The sequence below is a fragment of the Anopheles merus genome, chromosome 2L, assembly GCF_017562075.2.
Source record: "Anopheles merus strain MAF chromosome 2L, AmerM5.1, whole genome shotgun sequence".
NCBI classification, from domain to species: domain Eukaryota; kingdom Metazoa; phylum Arthropoda; class Insecta; order Diptera; family Culicidae; genus Anopheles; species Anopheles merus.
The window spans coordinates 12,690,127-12,709,592 of NC_054083.1; the positions used below are offsets into that span (position 1 = coordinate 12,690,127).

General features: G+C 43.6%; 1 protein-coding gene across 3 annotated transcripts in view; it reads right to left on the bottom strand.

Annotated features, from left to right (window-relative positions):
* The window catches only part of LOC121592196 (ankyrin repeat domain-containing protein SOWAHC), a 97,481-nt gene extending 81,225 nt beyond the window's left edge, over positions 1 to 16,256 (bottom strand). For all 3 annotated transcript variants that reach the window (XR_006004657.1, XM_041913582.1, XM_041913581.1), the window contains exons 1-4: positions 15,849 to 16,256; positions 14,943 to 15,700; positions 1,129 to 1,161; positions 934 to 1,038 (exon numbers count right to left, since the gene is read on the bottom strand). Coding sequence is in view for 2 of the 3 variants with exons in the window: in XM_041913582.1 (XP_041769516.1) it covers positions 934 to 1,038; positions 1,129 to 1,161; positions 14,943 to 15,700; positions 15,849 to 15,978 (1,026 nt within the window). In the remaining variant the exon portion in view is untranslated. The remainder of the gene's footprint in view (positions 1 to 933; positions 1,039 to 1,128; positions 1,162 to 14,942; positions 15,701 to 15,848) is intronic.
* Between the last annotated feature and the right edge of the window lie 3,210 nt (positions 16,257 to 19,466).

Consider the following 19,466-nt stretch of genomic DNA (forward strand, 5'->3'; position numbering starts at 1 on the left):
ATAATTTCCAAAATATTTATAATATTAAAGTTATTCCATATTTTCTGTTACAAATTCTTTTGACAGAATGATATCTATTATATCTAGTACGGATACATAATTCTATGGGTTAAAGAATTGTCAGAATTATGTGCGATCTCCATAAATATCCATGTCCATGCGATGCACCTTTCATTGTTCTGTCAACGGATTGATCACTTTGCGTCAAGAGCGGTCGATTGAACCAGAAGAGTTCATTTATGTCAACAGTGGTGACATACATGCATGAGAAAAGGATGCGAATGAGATGGCTTCGCGGTATGCAGTAATGCGTGAATGATTTTTACGAACCGCAAACAGATTGAACATTAGAGCATATCGTCATTTTTACCATATTTTGTGACTAAATTTGCTACTAATACTGTAGTACATATTACACTAAGTACTAAAAGTATTGCAAGTACTACAAAAAAGGTACAATTTATCACGTTAGCGAGTAAACTTAATTTAACATTATGGCATTAAAGTAGCAATATAAATCTAAAAACTTTTGGAATAATTAATAATTAAACACACTGCTGTATACTTCAATCTCAGTCCTGTTTACCATGAAACAATTACCTCATTCACCTACGCGCTAATTGCTTCACTAGCAGATATACTATATCATTTCCATTCGATAAATTAAAATGCTTGTGACAAATTTAAATTGAACACGGTGCACGGTTGATTCATTCATGCAGGTCGGTAAACGCGGTACCGTTTTAATGCACTCCCTCGTCCGTCGCATTGAATTGAAGCGTATCGCGAATGACAAACTCCATACAGACGCACGCACCAAATATACCCTTCTTTTGTATCACGGCAAATGGACAATTGAAATTGATTGGTATCGACCTAAACAGGGTAGCTGGGCGGGCGTGTTTTATTGCCTAGGATCGTGTCTGCACTTACCTGCAGTTTAACCAGATTGGGATGCTCGGTGGACAGTTTCGCCAGCAGCTGATAGTCAGATTTTGCTGCAGCTATTAACCATTCCTTGGCATTTGGATGCTGCATCTATTTAAGGTAAATCAACGCACATATCGAAAACGCGTCGGTTAGAATGTTTATGTGAGCACCATGCATATTAGTTTCCTCCTCACTTACCATGTTTTCGGTATTGAGTGTTTCCTCGGCATTCTGTAAATCAAAAAATAAAAATAAAAATAAAAGATCAGTACCACACACACTCGTCATGAACAAGTTGAGTAAACACGTGCATATTCTTGGCAAGTGGAAATTATCATACATAAATCAAAACAAACTTCGCGCAACAGATTTGCTGCAGTAAACAGATACAACAACCATTCAACAAAACTGTTGAGATAAGTTCGACAAAACAAACCTGTAACAAAAAAGAAGAAAAAAAGAAACTCTCATTTCTACCAAATGCAAAGCAATGCAAAACGTTATGTATGTGTTCACATCTCACACTGGCTCGCAAAAGTATCGTTTCATTTGCATACGTCGACAAATTGTAAATCAATTGCAGAAGGTTCCAGGTTTTAAACATGCGCGGCTAGGGTTTTGGTTTTTATATCGCCGTTTTTTTGCTTCCTCTCCGGTGCGTTTACACGAAATGGCAGCAATAACCATAAAAAGTTGAATATTATTAGCTCGCTCTCTACAACGCGCTCGGACCGCGATGCAGCTTCGAGGCTAAGGAAATCAGCACATCGCTTCAAATTATCACCGGTGCAGTCGTCAACACGGTCATCTCATCATCCGGGAAGGTTGACCGTAGCACGTGTAAAGTCATTAAGATATTGGTCAGTTTGATTGTTTGTTTGCTTGCTCACTGGTGTATGGGTGTTTTGGATATTTCTGTTTTATGTCATTTTACAGAAACAGGGGGTGTACATTCAACAATTGACATTCCATTTTTACATTCAACAATTGACTTGAACAGAGTTGTTCATAAATGCATTCCATTGTGTACAAGATATTTCATTTTAGTTATACTAACTTCTCAGTTATATGCACAGCATAACTGTTTTTTAAATAACAAAAATAAAAAGCAAACATGTAAAAAACAAAAAAAAATGCAATAGTCAAACTTTGCTGACCAAATGAACACATCCTACTTTATGTTTGAAACGTAATTCTAAGGAACAACATGTAGCTGTTGCAAAACGGTACACCTAGTAAACAGCAACTATCATCACGATGGAAAATGACATTGCTCTTTCCAACCAAAAGAGTAGCACATCGTTACCACCATCGTCGAAATATACGTTCCTATTGATGGAACCATGTTCACCGTACGGCCGTGTTTAACTTTGTACCGGTACAACGATGTATATATTGGAAACTTCCAAATATCGTTCATTACAGTCATAGTAAAAGTTTTCGGCCATGGAAGGACACTCGACGGCTGCCGACTACAGTTCACCCCAGCAAACACGCTTCATTTCACAATACCATATTGTACTCGTGCATACAAAAAGGGAATGTCGATGTGGTCTTGCTCAGTTCTTTCCCGGCACACCTGACGGACTCGTCATCACCGTCCATCCGTTTGATGTGCTGTACGGCGTATATGGCATGCGCAGCGCTTTCCATCTCCATCATCTGCAGGAGCAGAAGCAGCAGGCAGCTAGTACTAGTGGGCCGACCTAGGTGTATCTCCACCTTCAGATGACGATCCTGCGCTGCGTAGCGTACCAACCAAGACGAATGTTGCCGAAATGTTGCAGGTGAAGGTGTGGAAAGTGTACGCCAGTTCATTAGACAAAGGTATCCACAATGTAATTCCTTTTCATGACAGGCGCAGCATGGTTGAGCACCACCTGCACCCCAGACCCGTCTCCCACTTCGCATTCTTACCCATATCGTCCCAGCACTACTGCCATGGTGGACGACCGTTCTTCATCGAACCCCGTCGTGTGGTGGCAATATGACCGCGGGGACTAATGAAGAGCATGTTCGGGTGAATGACTACAGTTCCGTTACCATCATCATCACCATCATCACCGTTGGCATACACCACCACCGTTTCCTTGCAGGAGCACAGGGGTTAAACACTGAGTGCTTTTTAAGGTATGCCACATTCGACGGTACGACGATACTGATGAAAAGTAGCCAACATTTGCAGAATTTGAGCAATGTTTGCTTGGTTCTGATTTTTGCAGTTTACTGTTTATCACAACTCATTAACTCACAAATTTATCAATCTATTTATAGAAATATTAACAGTTTCCAATCATTATAACATTTTATGGAATTGCATTTACTTACATTGTATGGAATTGACAGTACAGTTACCCACTTACTAGAGCAAACATTAGGCAACATTTTCCTTCAAAACAATCCATACCTTCGTTCCTTTTAATGACCCAGTATGTACACACCAGAAGCCAGAAATAACCAGCCGTCAGTATTCTACGATGAGATGTAATCTATGATGATCTAAAGCCCAGCCTCAGTTTCTTGCACCTTTTGTAGCTATATTCTGGCAAATATTTCATCAAAATGTACTATGTTTTTGGAAAAGTGAAACATCCTCCTCCGCCCTATCCATTCACCCCGTACCGTGTACCACTGCACGTTAGCAAGGGTAGCCATTGCCGGGCAATTTTCCACAACAGCCATCATCCGTTAGGCACTGAAAAACACTAGGCCTTTACTGTGTTTGCTTCCCTTTGCTACACAACAGTCCAACACTCCAGCCACCCAGGGAGCTAGGGAGATGGTGGATGAATATATTTCGGCTGGATAATCAACCGCTCTGCTACCTATCCGCGTGCTCAGACCAGGTAGGATGGAGATTGTGCCGATGCCCGGTTCTCGGCAAAACCGGATCATCCCTCTTCTGCGCGAGATCGGCTTCCAATCAGGAAGGGCAACACATATCGCTATCGTGTTTGTCCTGTGTTTATTTGGCTAGTTTCTTTTGTTGCTTTATAACAAGCAATCCCTCTGCAGTGATGCTCGCCGACGCATCATGGTTCCATCGAACTTCCACAGTTGTGCACTTCCAGCACCGTGGAATGAGTGCGTGTACCGGACTTTCAATCCGTACGAAGAAGTGCGTTGATTAAGTCAAAGAGGGTTAATTTGCATACATCGGATATTGAGCCGGGTATTGCTGCACCCTCAACAGCGTACGCTACACTATCTGTCAAATTTAATACACATCCTTTCATCGTGCATTCCTTCCGCCGCCTCCTACCAGGCAACCTAAAATTTACATAATCCATGCAAATCGAAGAAAACTCGTTAATTGTCTTCAGACTCATTCATTTACCGGCTTTCGGTGCAGAATTCTGAGTTCGGATCACCACAGCACTAGTTGTAAAATGTTCGGTAAACTTTGGCAATCGTTAACAATTACCAAGAGTTATCTACTTCATTTCAGCCTCCCTAGCCCTTCCACTAGGCCAACATCTCGAAACACACGATAAGATTCAAATCAATTACTCCATTTCTAAAACATCTCCAAACAGGGGAATACGCGCAAAGCTGGGTGATCATTCTTCCCCCTCCCCTGCGTTCTAACGTCTGCAAATATGTGTGAGTATGTGTCTGGAGACATAGATGGCCCACACCCTGGTCGTACTGGCAACACTCATCTATCTATAAATTATCCTACATGTGCAAAAAATGTAAATTTTACCCAACATGCGTGAATAAAAACATGGCCTACTAATTACACACATTGCATTTAAATTATGGCGTCCGCGTGGAAACGAAAATTAATTTTCGCGGAATATAAATTAACTGCAGTTAGCATCGTTTGTGTGCCCGGGCGCGTTTGTGTGTGCATAACGATGTGCACAGACCAATCGAATGGGATCGGGCTCGGCCTCGTAAACCCTCCTGGGGGCCTTTTCGTCGCAACTGCGTACCCCTGCAGCCGCAGTCCAAACATCCAAAACCCTCTCAAACGAGCGAGCTCTGGCGGGGCGGTAAACGCACACCGAGAACCGCACCGCCGAGTGCACTGCGAAGGCAAATGGCCTCGTTTGATGGGCTCCTGGCAAAACTTCCCGGGTCCCCGGCTGCTTGACACCAGATTTTCACAAGCCAAACTACAATTACAAAGGCAAACACGCACACCGGCGTAATCGCACGGCTCAACAATCCATGAAGCCGGAGCCCGCGGAGGATGAGTTAAATGATCTTTAACTGATTGTGGTTAATTAACCGCTAAACATTTCTGCGCAATAATGGTTGCCGCTCTAAAGCACGGTTTTTTTTTAAAGAGAAATATAAACTTGAACCCTTTCTTTTTATGTGTTTATGTGCACAAACTGTGACTCTATGCAGAAGGCATGTCGTTACCTCAATGGAAGATAAAGTTAGCAACAAAAGATGCTCAATACTGCGGAGCATTGGCCATTTAATGATTCTAAATATTTGTTAGGTGTGCTATCAATTACCAATCATTTCCTTATGTATGCAACGTTTTGTTTAAAATAATTGCATACTACAAGAAAAACCTCATAAATTGTATGTGCCGAATGTATTACAACGTAGATTTAATATAGTTGATCAAGGTAGAAGACCGTCACAAAATGGTAACAATTTCCCTTTCGGTTATCTATTTGCTAAACAAACCCTTAAAGTACTCCCTGGTTAAATGATCCCGTTGTGTGCTCTTTATTACCACACAAACCACACAATACACTTCCACAGTCTCTAATTGGAGGCGCAAGGTCCTGGTACACTTGAACAATCACCCACTTCCCATGTCATCACACTTCCCTCGAGGCAATATTCAAGTGTGCACTTCCGGGTTGCCAGCTTATCCCAAGCTTCTAGATGACCGCTGGCAATAAGTGTGCCAACATGTTTTCCTCTATCAATTAATTCATTCCAATTTTTGTGAAACCACCACTCCGACAGGTATGGGAAAATGAGCTCACCCCTACTGTGTAACTATTTCCCGCCAGCCAGTCGTGTAAATGGTAAGCTCATTATCCACCACTCGTGCGGCACTCGTGATGCCAGCTGGAGAGGGCACAAAATATTACTGAAATGTCCTTGTTTTTCGGTTGACTGCTAAGGATGGAAGAAGACCCATCTCTCAAGTGGCTCTTTACGTTCGTTATTCGCGGCAAGTCGGCCAAACTTCATCGCCAACGCAACACTCAAGCGCTTGCCGGGATGTTTTTCATTTTATTTAAAATCATGATGATAATAAACAGCATAATTAAGTGCATCCAAAAACCGTGTAGTGAATCTCGAGTGCTATGACTCGGTGCCTTCGATATTTGCACCACAAGAACTACAACAGTAGCAGTCCTAGCAGTTCGACTTAATTCCCAGCCATTTTTGACTCGGCCTGTCGAAAGCCGACACCCCTCCAGATAGTGCGCCACGCGCTGCAGAATGTTTGCCGTGTGGTTGTACCGCTTCACCAGCAGTCGATAATAGACACTTAAACTTTTGCACAATAGTTTACCCGCAAAGATTCGCTCACAGACGCTGAATGCGGTGCGTGCGTGAATTGAGGGCTCAATCAGGGACGGTTCGCTTGAATCGAATCATCATGTATCAGGGTAGGGTTCAGTTATTTCAACCATTTCCGTTCGCCGGAGCGTGTGGAGTCCGTACCACTTTTGGCTTGTTTCCGGTTTCAATGTCTCCAAGGCACACGAGCACCCGTCAGCCAGCGGAGCGACTAGGGTGAACAGGAGGAGTTTGTGTGCTTTTGTTGCCTCGATCCACTTCAACCATATCCCCTCACATTCAACCACAGACACTAGAGTCTAAAGTTGTACAACTCTCCTTTGTCAGCTTACCACGAGAAAACGTTCGTCGGTTTTCCCATTCCCAAATGGGCCTTGTCCCATTACGCTACTTATAGCTAGTTTTTCCACGCAACTCTAGTCCACACGCTAGTAGCTTGTACTATGGCAAAAACTGCTACCATACCGCACCCTTTCCAAACCGCCTCGTCCTGCTACACTCGGGTCGACTGTTGCAGTGCTGTATGTGCTCGGTGCAATTTGCATATATAGTTGACGGTATTAAACTTATTTGCTGCAAACATACCTTCAACCCTCCCAAACACACACACTCACGAGATCGTGTAGGATCGTTTCTTTCCTTCCAGGCTGCCGCACTTTTCCTGCCTGGCAACGTCGTCTAGCGTCGTCTGGAGACACCGGCACATGCAGCAGAGAAAGCAGCGTTAATATTGTCACTGTAGCAAGGATGTCCTAAAATAACCTCTTTTGCAACAGGAAGGAGCCAGCACTGGAGGCGGTTTATTTTGGCACGAGGGAGAGGATTCCGTTTGTCAAGTGTCGTGTAGTTGGAAGAAACCTGCATCCTGTGTGTTTGTGCAACATTTTATAATCGTCGTTCATAACGAAAACATCCGATAGTAAGCCGATTTGTGTGCGGCATGCTATTGTTCTCCCTGCGGAGTCAGGCAGCACTATCGGGAGTTAACGGACCAAGCGACAAACAAATAGAGCTACATACCAGATAGGGAGAGTAATGTGTATGGCTTTAAAAATTCGTCTCCACATTTTGCGACAAGCTGATTTGTTCGTTTGAATCCACGAGCTGTTCGTAAAGACATTTTATGCGATTAAGAAAAACTATTTTAAACAAACTTTATGCATAATTATATTAAGTCAAAACAGCAACCCTGACAAATTTTTTACAACTAATGATGATATGATGGAATGTTTATATTATTATTTAAATATAATTTTAAATTTTATCACAAATTCACCGAATCATATGCCCTAGATTCCTTGAATGGCACTGAAATAGCTTTGTTTTGAAAAAGCTACAATAGCAAAACATGCCGCTCTAATGGTCACATACTCACACACAAAGCAAATGCCTTTCACGTTGAGATTTGATGGATATTGTAACGCACACGAAAGACAAATATTTGTAGTTTTTAAATAGATCTCCAACATGGATCGCGCTCCCTGACAGCAGCGCGATGGAAGGGGCGTCGGTGGTGTCGGGAAAAACAAATCCAAAGTGGATAATTTTTCATCAAACGAAGAAAATGAGACCATGGCCCCGGGACCTTAAATGGCCACCGCCATTGCAGCTTACCGGGTGGGCCGGCATGATCCCGAAAGTCATGTGTCGCATCCTTCACGCGCATCACCCATCCGGATGGGAACCATGTCACGAATTAAGCGCGGCCCAAGTGTCTTGCTGCTATTATCCGGGTCCGGGGTCGAATAAAAATCCACGGGAAAATCTTCCTCGTAACACGAGCTGTGCTGCTGTGACGGAGGGAGCACGCCACTGTCCGCATCCGACGAAGGGAAGCAAGGCGCAGTGCTGTAACAAATGACATAATTTCCTCAAACTATTGACAGACTCGTGTCAATTGTTGTTTACTCAAGAAGCGATGAAGCGCGCACCCACGACCAAACAACGACACCGTGTGCCGAGTAGTCGAAAATGAGGCTATAATTCATAAGACACGATACTTCAACGCGTACTGCCCGGAATGGAACCGATCCACGCTAAGCTGGCAGCGCCGTTGTGGATGATGACGGTGTTGATGCCTAAAAATAAACCGATGAATTCATCACCCATCAACGGGCCCAGGGAGGGCACGAGCAGTTGACAGCGATTCAGGCAGATCGGTTCGCTCATGGGTTCGGACAGGCAAAGTGTAGACGACAACGACGACGACGACGACCACGGTGGAAATCACAGCTGTTCCGAATTTTCCCGATTTCGTGTGACATGCTAACATTTTCTTGACGATGAAACAACGCAACAATATACAATAGCAATTAACCATGGTTCCTCCGCCGGTTTACCTCTTGTCCGTCTTTCCCCTTACAAGTCGCTAGACCTTCACAATGCAACCCATGACCATCGACCAGCAACTGAATTCTCCCTCGGAATTCTCCGTTTTGTCTCTTTACACTCATTGCTAAATAGACGCCGTGGTTAGGCCCTGGCTCGGAGACAATCCCTTTAATAATGAGCTGCAGCGTGACATGGACACACTGTTCTGTTCTAGCGCTCAGCTTCAGTCGTTCGTGTTCAAGTATCCACCGAATTAAATGCTTCCATCTGAGCAACATCGCGTCCGATTTTCCGCATCTCATGAACGCACCCCGAGAACTCCCATGCCAGACCTTCCCCGCGCTGGCGTTGCATGATGAATTCATTTTATTTAAATTTAAATACAACCCAACAAGAAAAATTACCATAGGCTTCGCGCGTTCCTTTTGCTCCAACTGTTCCCAGCTGTTGATGTGACAACCCAGCTGACGGCGCTACTACAGGACGTCACCGCTTTTCCTCCGTACCATTTTTCCGTCGTGAGATCTAGTCGATCGACTCCTTTTTAGATTGTTTGTTGTCAGCTACGTTTTGCCCACGTAGGACGTAGGTCTTGCGCACATTTCGTGTAGCTCAACCAAATCTTTCCCATTAAATTGTTACGAATCGACAGGTTACCCATTTACATGTTATCCACACTTTCAACAGACCCACTGTCGCAACGTTTGCAGAAATTTTACCCTGGTGGTATGCTGTCTTTGAATTTCCTGATTGTAATTCCAATGTTAACACTCATGCCTTTCCTCAAATTCGTCGAAAACAAAGTTACACTCATAAACCTGCACTGGAGCAAAGTTGTGATGCCTCCTAGGTTTATGATCGAAACGAAAGTTTTGTTTTACTTTTCGCTTTCTCTATCGGATGTAAAAAGTTGAAATTTGTGTACAATTTTACAATCCTTGGAAATTTCCTCTTTTTTATGGCACTTTCACCTACTTTTAAAGGAATATTCCACCATGCGTACAATTTCTGTTACGACTTCCGATTTTCCTCGTTTGGAATTGTATTTAGCATCCAGCACTTTTGCCCCAGCGTATGTGCAAAAAAATGGAATATTATCAACACTCTAACTGTTGCCTAACTGTTATTTTCTACTCACGTTGGAAAATAAAGTATGCGCATTCTTACAAAGCACGTAAACTCCTCTTTTCGCTTCATTGCCTATTGAATCATTGGAAGTATGCCTGAGCACAGTGCGCCAGATCCTTCCAAAAATTACCGTAAAACTTTAGCTACAAACATTTTAATACGTTTTTATAATGCCTATCATTAAAATCATCAACTAATGAATTCAGTATTTCGAATACGAAATTAAACGCGCAATAACGACCACATCATTAAATCGATGAGCGAAAAGAGCTCCCCGGGCTAAAGCACTAAAAATGAGACGTGAAAGAAGGACCAAACACAGAAACAGGCAAAATCTTATCAACCATCGCACCAGTTACGTCTGCCCAGATCTTGAATGATTTCTTTCCCGTGCTTCCCACCGATTCAAAACAAAAGGCTAAAACCAAGCAGCCAGGCAAAACTGAACGAGACCAACGCAAAGGACAGGGATTGACTGTATGTTTCCCGTTTCGTTCAAGCTTTGCATTCCCTTTAGATTCATCTCGTCAGTCCAGTTGGTTTTTCAAGGAACGCGTCAATATATGTATTTTTGCCCGCTGGCTACGGAGTAGTGCAGAATCGATCCTTGAGCTGTACACATCGCTGAGGATCAACTGCATATGACGGCATCATCGGCACAAGCTGTATGAAACTTCCCGTAGGGTTCGGCAGCTCGTCAACACACAGCAAACAGGCATCTCTCGTTTGTAGCAAACTTGCATTGACACTTCACGCATGCACGTAGAACGCATGCAAGTAAAAAATAAAGAAAACAAAAACGCAACCTAAACCAAAACATCCCTGCCGACGTCGGGTGATGAGCGCCCCCGGGACGGGACAAGTTCACGTGCCTTAAAGCAAACTTGCAGTACACGGAGCGGATACCTCCCATATGGCAGCTGCAACAACACTGTCAAGAAGGAATCTGGCGCTGGCACACATTTACGCGCTACGGAAAAGGTCCTCCCCCGTCCGCTCGTTCTCGTGTATGTGTCTGGCTTACCCCGTCCGCGTCCTGGTCCTGCAGAGCGCTCATCCGAGAGAGGAAGCATTTGTTTTGCACCGTGTTTACAATCGCAATTAGTTCATGTAAATTCGAAATCATTTGTAATTGACATAATTGAGACTGGACATGCAATTACGTCGAAAGATTGAAGAACTTTCAGGTGAAAGGCCACACGAAATATTATTACCGGCGGTGGTCGAAACCTACGCTCCGTGTGCCACCCTCGCGCGTTTTCTGTCCTTGCCACGCAGAAGGGAAAGGGGCTCACACTGTCTAGAAACCGTATGTGCTGCTGGCGTGCTGCTCCATGAGTGTGTGTGTGTGTGTGATTGTGTGCGCATCGGCAGAAGTATTTCTGCATTAACACCACAAGAAAGCGCAGATCGAAACTATCCATCGGTATCGCGCTGTGTGGCCATGCAAAATTACTCTAAAGACAACGTGCAAACGCAAAAGGCTCTCATTTGGCATAAACGATCCAAGCCAAGGCAAATGAGTTAATCTGCCAAACGCCTAACGGCAAATGGACGCACACGTCAAATACTGTGCCACGCACCGAATGCTACTCCTAACCTGATGACCACGATGATGATGATAATGATGATGATGATGATGATGATGATGATGATGAAAACACTTGCTCTGTGTACTCACACGATAGTGACGATGGAACGAGAACATCCCAAGATTTCCGGATAAAACACAGTCATTATCTTCTTCCTTACAAAACGTTCCGTTCACCTGCAAACGATCCACCAGGGAGCGGACACACACACTCACACGAACCAGGAAGAGGTACATTTTATTTCAATGAAACGGAAAAATATACCGTCCCTAAGTAGCCGAAATTAAGTTAGTTTAAAGTCCCATTCCCGATGCAATTGAGCTCATTCAACAGCATCAGCACTGCGCGCTGCCCGTTTTGCTGTGCTTTGGGGCTCATTCGCCAGAGTAAGGAGAATAGTGGCAACAACAGGGCAACTGAAGCGATCAATGGCCCCGATCCCGGTCCGACTGGCTAACGTCACTAAAAGGGCATTTTATTTGTTCGGCTGCTGCTAATTAGAAGACCTTTGCGCGGTGAGCTTCGGTGCGTTTTTGATTGATGCCCCCCAACATACACACACAGGCAATGGCGAGAATGTGGCGCCACTCATCAACGGGGACTAGCCTTGGGAGTTTGGGCAACCTTCGGGCTCTTTGATTGTAGCTTTGGTGAGTTTTATGAATGGAAATATACAAAAACCAATAAACTTACGCATTCACTACGGATGTGTTCAGAACAGGGGTTTGCTCCTGATGATTTCATTCACAACTTCTGTGCTTGGTTAGATACATTCGGTGGTTCCATTTGCTTTCTTTACGTGATTTGTTGCACCACGAAATGTTACTGGCACGGTATTGCTTACTTTAAACCTAACAAGGTTTATACGGAAGTATATCATTCTGGAAAGTTTTGGGATGAGTCACATCCAGAAGTTTGATTTGTTAAGTTGTACTAAATGTAAATTATTTCTAATAAAACGCTGAAAATTCATATATTCATAAAAATTCATAAAAAGAGAAAAAGTAGTCGAAAGATTAAGCTAAATGGATGCTCAAACTATTGTTTTATCAGTAATTGATATATCCTTACGCCCAAACGCCTGTTATGCGTAAGGGACTCAAACTCAACATGTATCCATGTATTTGTTTAATTTACATGTTTACGTTCTATTATAAGATTTTGTTATGTATTGGATGATAATCATAATTGGATGATCATCCTAAATCAGTCTCTTCGGGACTTGAACCCATGACGGGCATGTTGTTACGTCGTACGAGTTGACGACTGTACCATCAGACCGACCCAATTAATTCTCGCTATATTTCTAATAAATGGATGAATTGTTTGTTTTGAACAATTAATGTTACTGTTTAAATCATGTGCAAAGTTCTATTAATTTTAAATTATGTGGCAGATAGAATATGTATTTACTATGGGAATTTTCTTCAACTCGGTTTGGCAAGTATTTCTGGCTGACACAGTACTATGGGAATTTATTATTATGTGATCAAGTAAAAACCAAGTAGAAACTAAACTCTCTGGCGAATCGTCGAACAATTTTTGCAAACCATGTTTCAAAGTGGTCAACCCATTTTTGGCTAGCAAACGTGTTTCATTACTACGGTGTTTGGTTGTAAAACATTTTTCTATTGTCAAGATTAATGCATGCGTCGTAAAACAATCATTTTGATGCCATCCTTTTATCGCGCCTAAATGATCGGACACATGTTTGGAGTAGTCCGAAATGAAAGCACGCGATGACGGGGCAGTTTCCGCACGGATTTGCCTCCGCCTAGATCGTCGGACCACAGCAGCGCTAACGATCGATCAATCGATCGAAACACGATCGAAGACACAATTGCACGCGGTGGGGTGTTGTAGCACCACAGCATCTATATAATTTGTCTCCAGCTGATATTTGTGAGTCGCTCAAAACATAAAATAATACATCCTGTGTGGACTATCGTGAAACCGTTTAATCCCCAAGCGGTGACGGTGCAACTTTTCTTCCGCGGGGCGCATAGATTCGTCGAACACGCCATGCCGGCGATGACCTGCGCGATGAAATAGTTTACATTTGGCTGGGGCTTGGGAATGATAAATTAGGCCCCGAGGACTGGGCCAACAACTTGCGGTTCCAATCACGGTGCTGCGCGCTGTCGACGGTAGAGGTGATAACAGAAGGAAGGCACGAACAGGATTGGTGATGAATTCCTGCACAGAAGATCGAATCGAGCTGCGATCGAGCAGAATGATTTTATCAAATAATTAAACTCTTCCATAGTTATTAATTACAGGCTAGCAATCGAACCTACAAGACCTGCGGATGGAGCGCGAATGAGAGAGATGCTCAATCTCTTACTAAGATAGAGAGAAAGAGAGTTAACCGATCATTTCCACCCTAGAGCCAGCGCACGGGTTACTTCCACGCAATTTGAAAGGGACGAGACGAATAGGCGAATGACACACACACGCCTCTTCCCATTGGGAGGTCGATTGATATTTTCGACGAGGTAGGTATTCGGACGCTACCCGATTTAGCTATGGTCCGCTAAATGGATCGCCTCGCCCCGCTATTTCGAGCAGCATAATTGAAAATCAATAAATCGTATTCAATTAAATAGAAATTAATCGTGCGCTCGTATGGCCAAACAATCGCTATCGAAGCGATAGGGCAGCCGATCGAAAACAGGTCCATGGCATCCGGGGGATAGTCGTGACAGGAAGGGGATAGGTTCACAGGGCGCGGCGGGTGGCGGAGCGGTTTTGGAAGCGACCACAACACTAGTAATAATTTATAGTTTTGACAGCTTCGTAAGCTTATTTGTTTTCTTCTAGCTAGTGCTTCGTCCCATTGTTGCGCTTCTTTTTGTCCGTCCATCATCAGCCCCCGGAGGGCTTTGCAAAGTAGTCGACAAGATCGCCTTAGCAAGGAAGGTGACGAAAAGGGTCACACGCACAGCGTCTGGGCACGACACGGGAACAGTACGGCCAGCCGTGGGCGCTGCAAGGAAGAAAGGAACTACAAATAAAGATGCAGCGTCACTGCTGAAATAGGAACGCCGTCGAAATGCCATTTTCTCACCGGGGGACGAGATTTTGAGCTCTTGAAAAATTGATATTATTATTGAATGTTTTACCACCAGCTAGTTGCCATTATTAACATTTTTAACACGCTTGTACACATATTTGCGTTTATGTTTTTTTTTTATCGGGCAGAAGCAGAGGTTCTCGTTGGGCTGGAAGCAGTAAGGCCATCGTGTGAACACAGTTTGTAAAATATGGGAGGGTTAGTTTTAGATCTACCATGAATGGTCACCTTATGATGATTTAACGTGCATTTTTAAACAAATTATGCGTGAAATCAAATACATTTTAAGCAAGTGTTTGTATTACTAAATCGAAATGCACCTCAATACTTGATTAAAACACAATAATTTATGACACATTCACATTTGCCTGGGAAACACTTACCTTGTCCGGTTTCTTCTTCCCAATCGGTGATGGAATCTTGGCCTCTTCTTCCGATGCGAATCGGTTAAATTTCATCATCTTTTCCTTCACACTCAGCTTGTTCTCTTCCGATGCAACCACTCCCTTCTCCTCCGGTTCAGCAGAGGCAACATTTTCCTTATTTTCACTTCTAGTATCACTCACTGATCCTGTGCACCGCTCATCGACCGAATTTTGGCGCGAGTTCGATGCAATACTGCCTCCCGATTCACTTACCCGCTTACGGGGTGGGATGGCTGGAGGAGCTCCGTCATCATATGGCACCATCATGTCCACGCTCGACTTACGATCACCATCCGGAAGTGAGCGTGTGTCGTTGCTGTTACTGCGCACAAGCAACGGATTCACTTTCCTACTGTCTACACTTGCAAACTCACTGCCGAAGCTTATTTCCGACCCACTGCGCACGTAATCGGAGCTGTTGCGCCGATTCAGAACGACACTGGCGCGCGGACTGCCTTGGTACGACACCGTGTCTGGAGACACCACCGGAGGCGGACGGTAAGGTGGAGGCTGCCTTAGCGGGGAAGCTTCACTATCGGACCCAAGCAAACCGTAGGACCGTGACGCCGGACTCATAGGCTGCGATTCGGTGCCAGCATCTTCCGGAGGAATCCCATTATAGTACTTGCGCCGCAGAACGAGGTACTTCTCGTTGCCCTCGTGCTTTACCGATGCAATTTTGTTGACATATTCCTTGAACCGTCGTCGAGCTTCATCTGTTGCGATAGAAAGAATGTAATAAGTTTGAAAATTAATACACAAAAGCACGATAACACCATAGCACACACACAGACATCGGTTTATCAAGGTTTCGTTCACGCACAAACCGATGAATCAACAAGTGTTTGTACCTGTGGCACGTACCTTGGGTATCTTTGTTCGTGAGAAAGCTGCGGAAGTGCTTCACCAGCGTGTGGTTGGTGAGCTTATAGTTATTCAGCACCATAAAATTTCTTATTTCCTCCATGGAAAGTTCTTTCGGCTCGGTATCCATCGTGCAAAGTTGAAAAAACACAGCGCACTACTTCACACAACACAACAAACACAATGTAAACAAACGAGCAAACGGGGTTACCGCGATTCGGAGCTGCTTTTCGGATATTTGGTAACGCTCATGGGCGTTATGTGTACACAGCACACTTCAAATGTTTCCAAATGCACTAAACGTTTAGCTAGTTTTCGTAAAATAACAATAAACTTTGCCTTTTTATTAGCCTTTCGCACGAGAATCGCACTTCGGTACGCTGCGGACGTAAACAAATGGTTTTGACGTTTCAGTTGACAGCCTGCTGGCGAAATTCACCATGTGAGTTTCGCCCGCTGCTCACGGTTTCGCTGCCTGATGAGAGCGAGAGAGTGTACAGCGGCACCACGTTTGTACAGCGGCCTAGTTCAGAATCATTTTGAAGCTAGCACGAGCTATGGTTGGTATTGAAAATAAGCAAATATTTTATCGAAATCTAAAAAACCTTCACGTTAAATGAAGTTAAGGTTGATACTGAAAATAAACAAAAGCAGCTGTAGACTTAAATAAATCATAATAAATTGAACTCAATTAACACCATCGTATCAATGCATACCGGCCAACTCTAGAAGCACGTGAGCGTTTTACACCATGTTACATTGGTAAATACTAACATTTCTAAATCACACGCAGAGATAAATCGGTTTCGTCTAAAGTATTTCGATAGAAATTAATAATTAGCAAGCCTTTCATCTGCTCTTCACGCGTTTACGCGTAATAAAGAGCTCAAAAGATGATCGATTTGATGCTACGCAGCAATTGCAGCACATTTACCGTCTGCGTCGAGTTGTGGCATCGGATCCCCTTGCTCGTAAACATTAGTGTCCATGTAGACGATATTAATAAAAATTTGTCATTCTGTTTGCAGATTTGCAGCCCTCTTCATTCGTCTCATTGCTCGCGAATGGGCGGCTGTTCGTCTATGTTAATTTCCCAGACGACAGCGATATAAATTGAGTGAAAGAGTAAAAATAACACAACCTCATGTATTGCATCTCAATCAAGTTGGTACATACAGCTACGCAATGGAAAGGGAATCACACCCGACAGCTCTGCTCCAGACGATTCACTTGTGCAAGAGAGAAAATAGAATGATTGCAAATATGAATCCATATTTTTCATAGTCAAATGTAATATTGAAGGCGTCTTCAATCTTCCCTGGGATGGATGATTGTTTTTTTTTTTATTTATTGTTCTTGAATTAAATTTCATCAGTCCAGTGAAGATCATGATCGTGAGGTACAAAGTGTTTTGGTAGAATTTCTGATTATTTAAAATGAATGAATTTTGAATTATTTCGCAAAGAATTTTATTCCATTTTGCAGCAAACACAACAATTAGTAACTGTATTCTTATGGTCGAGATTGTTCACCGTTTAACGAATCTTCCATCATCAGATTTTACCCTAAAGCCTAAGCTTAAAAAGCCGGATTGAATTGTTCGTGCTATAATTAGACAAGCTAATTTATTTTTATTCCTAGCGCAAATTTTCTGTGAAAGCCGAAACATTGGCCTGTTAAGCAGATTGTTAACCAACAACATTGCGTCGCCACCGAATAAAGCAAGCACGAAGGCTCGCTCAGCTTTCGAAAGCAATCATGCCCGATTCCAACGATCGTGCGCTCCATTTTAGTTCACCACTTTTACGGGCCACTTTCCACCGCGCAGTTGTCGGTGCCGCAACGGGACGGGAACCGCAACGTCCTGCCACCGGGCGGGCTGGTGCGAATTACTACGCGACCCGAACACGAATCGCCCGCCAGTGGACCACCTAAAGTGATCTTCCAAACGATACGACTAATTAAAATTATGGGACCCACCAAACCAAACAACCCATCGCCTTCTTTGCACACGTACGCGCGCGTACCCAGTGGCAATCTTAGCGGGCGACCTTTGCTTTTCGGCTGGCCCCGTTAATTGCTTCAACAAGACGTTAAATCCCGTTTCGTGCTATTACGTGACATCAAAATCGTTCATCCCCCTTTTTGTTGCCTCAGTTTCACATTTCTCGACGCCTCTTCGTCGAGTGGGGTTCATTTCTGCGTCGTCTTTGGCAGTGCTGGTAGCAGGTAGCAGGAAGAAGGGATTGAATGGCAAATAAATTGATCGAAAGCTAAAAATACTCCCGGCCACCGAAATCTAACACCATCCCCCCTGCGCCAGAGTGTGTCTTGGTACATGTTAAGTCATTCTTAAAGTTTGCCAACCTGATCGAAGTTCTTTGCCGGCAGATGGATACAATCACACAACATGGCCAGAATGCTAGTATTGTACTTGCGAAAGAGTATTGCATTTTGGAGTAGAATATTATGTATGGTTGAAACAATGTATATGTCGCTCTGCCGACGACGGGTCGAATTGTACCATGTTTTGGTTGCGTGGAGCGGCCGTATCGGCCTGTTTGGTTTCTTCGACTGTGGTCAACCGATGCAATCGAGAGAGGATCTATAATTTATCATATTTATAGATTATTTACATACAAATGGCCAACTATTCGCTCATTAATTATGGAGCCGAGCATCTTCGGCAGATGCCTTGTTTCGTCCTTACGTTGTACGGTATGTGTGTGCGCGTGTGAGGCCTGTGAGCGGTAGGTGGTTTTGTATTTGGCAGCATAAAGAAGGCGATAAGATGGTGCTGCACTACCCCGCCAAGATTTGCCACCAAGACAATCAATAGCAATTAGCTGTGTTACCGATGCAAGAGTGAATTTGACAGTACATTTGCGCACGTAAGATGCCCAACATTGAAAAGTTATTGATAACTCTGAGTAGTAGTGCTATTGGTAATGTTTAAATATTCTTTATCTTCTCTAAATGCTATTTTATTTCAATAAAAAGTAGCACTGCAAGAAATAAGAAAATGTTCTTCTCTCATCCTGAGCTGCTGTTTGTTGTCTGTACAAGCAAACATGCACATCTGCTGTGTTGGGTTTAAAATGTTCTCTTTTCACAAGACAGTTTCCTCTAGAGAAAGCAACGTTTTGCACAAACGGTTCAACTAGGATGAAAAAGAATAAAAAACAAAACTCATTAAAACACCCGCAACACGAGAAGTGACGCCCTCCGAAGCTTTGTTCGAACCTTCATGTTCATCTCGTTGTCTGTGATGTGATGTATGAAACAGGAGCCTGCTCAATTTCTCCGTGACATGTTGCTTTTAGACACGCGAGAAACCAAACACAGACCCACTGGCTTTTGCTCGAACATTGTAGGATTTTTTCTCAATAATTATCCTTCTAGTAGGCTAATTACCGTTGTCCTTCCGAGAAAGGTTCCGTTGAACTTGAGCTATTTGCATTTCCTTGCCAAGCAGACGGACTCAACGAAGACGTCTTGTAACAAGATGAACAAAACCGTGCACGCGTCAGAAGACACGACCGAGCTATACCACCGTTTGGCTTTGTTTAGACGGAGAGAGTGAGTGAAAAATAAAACACATAAAAAACATGCTTGCAT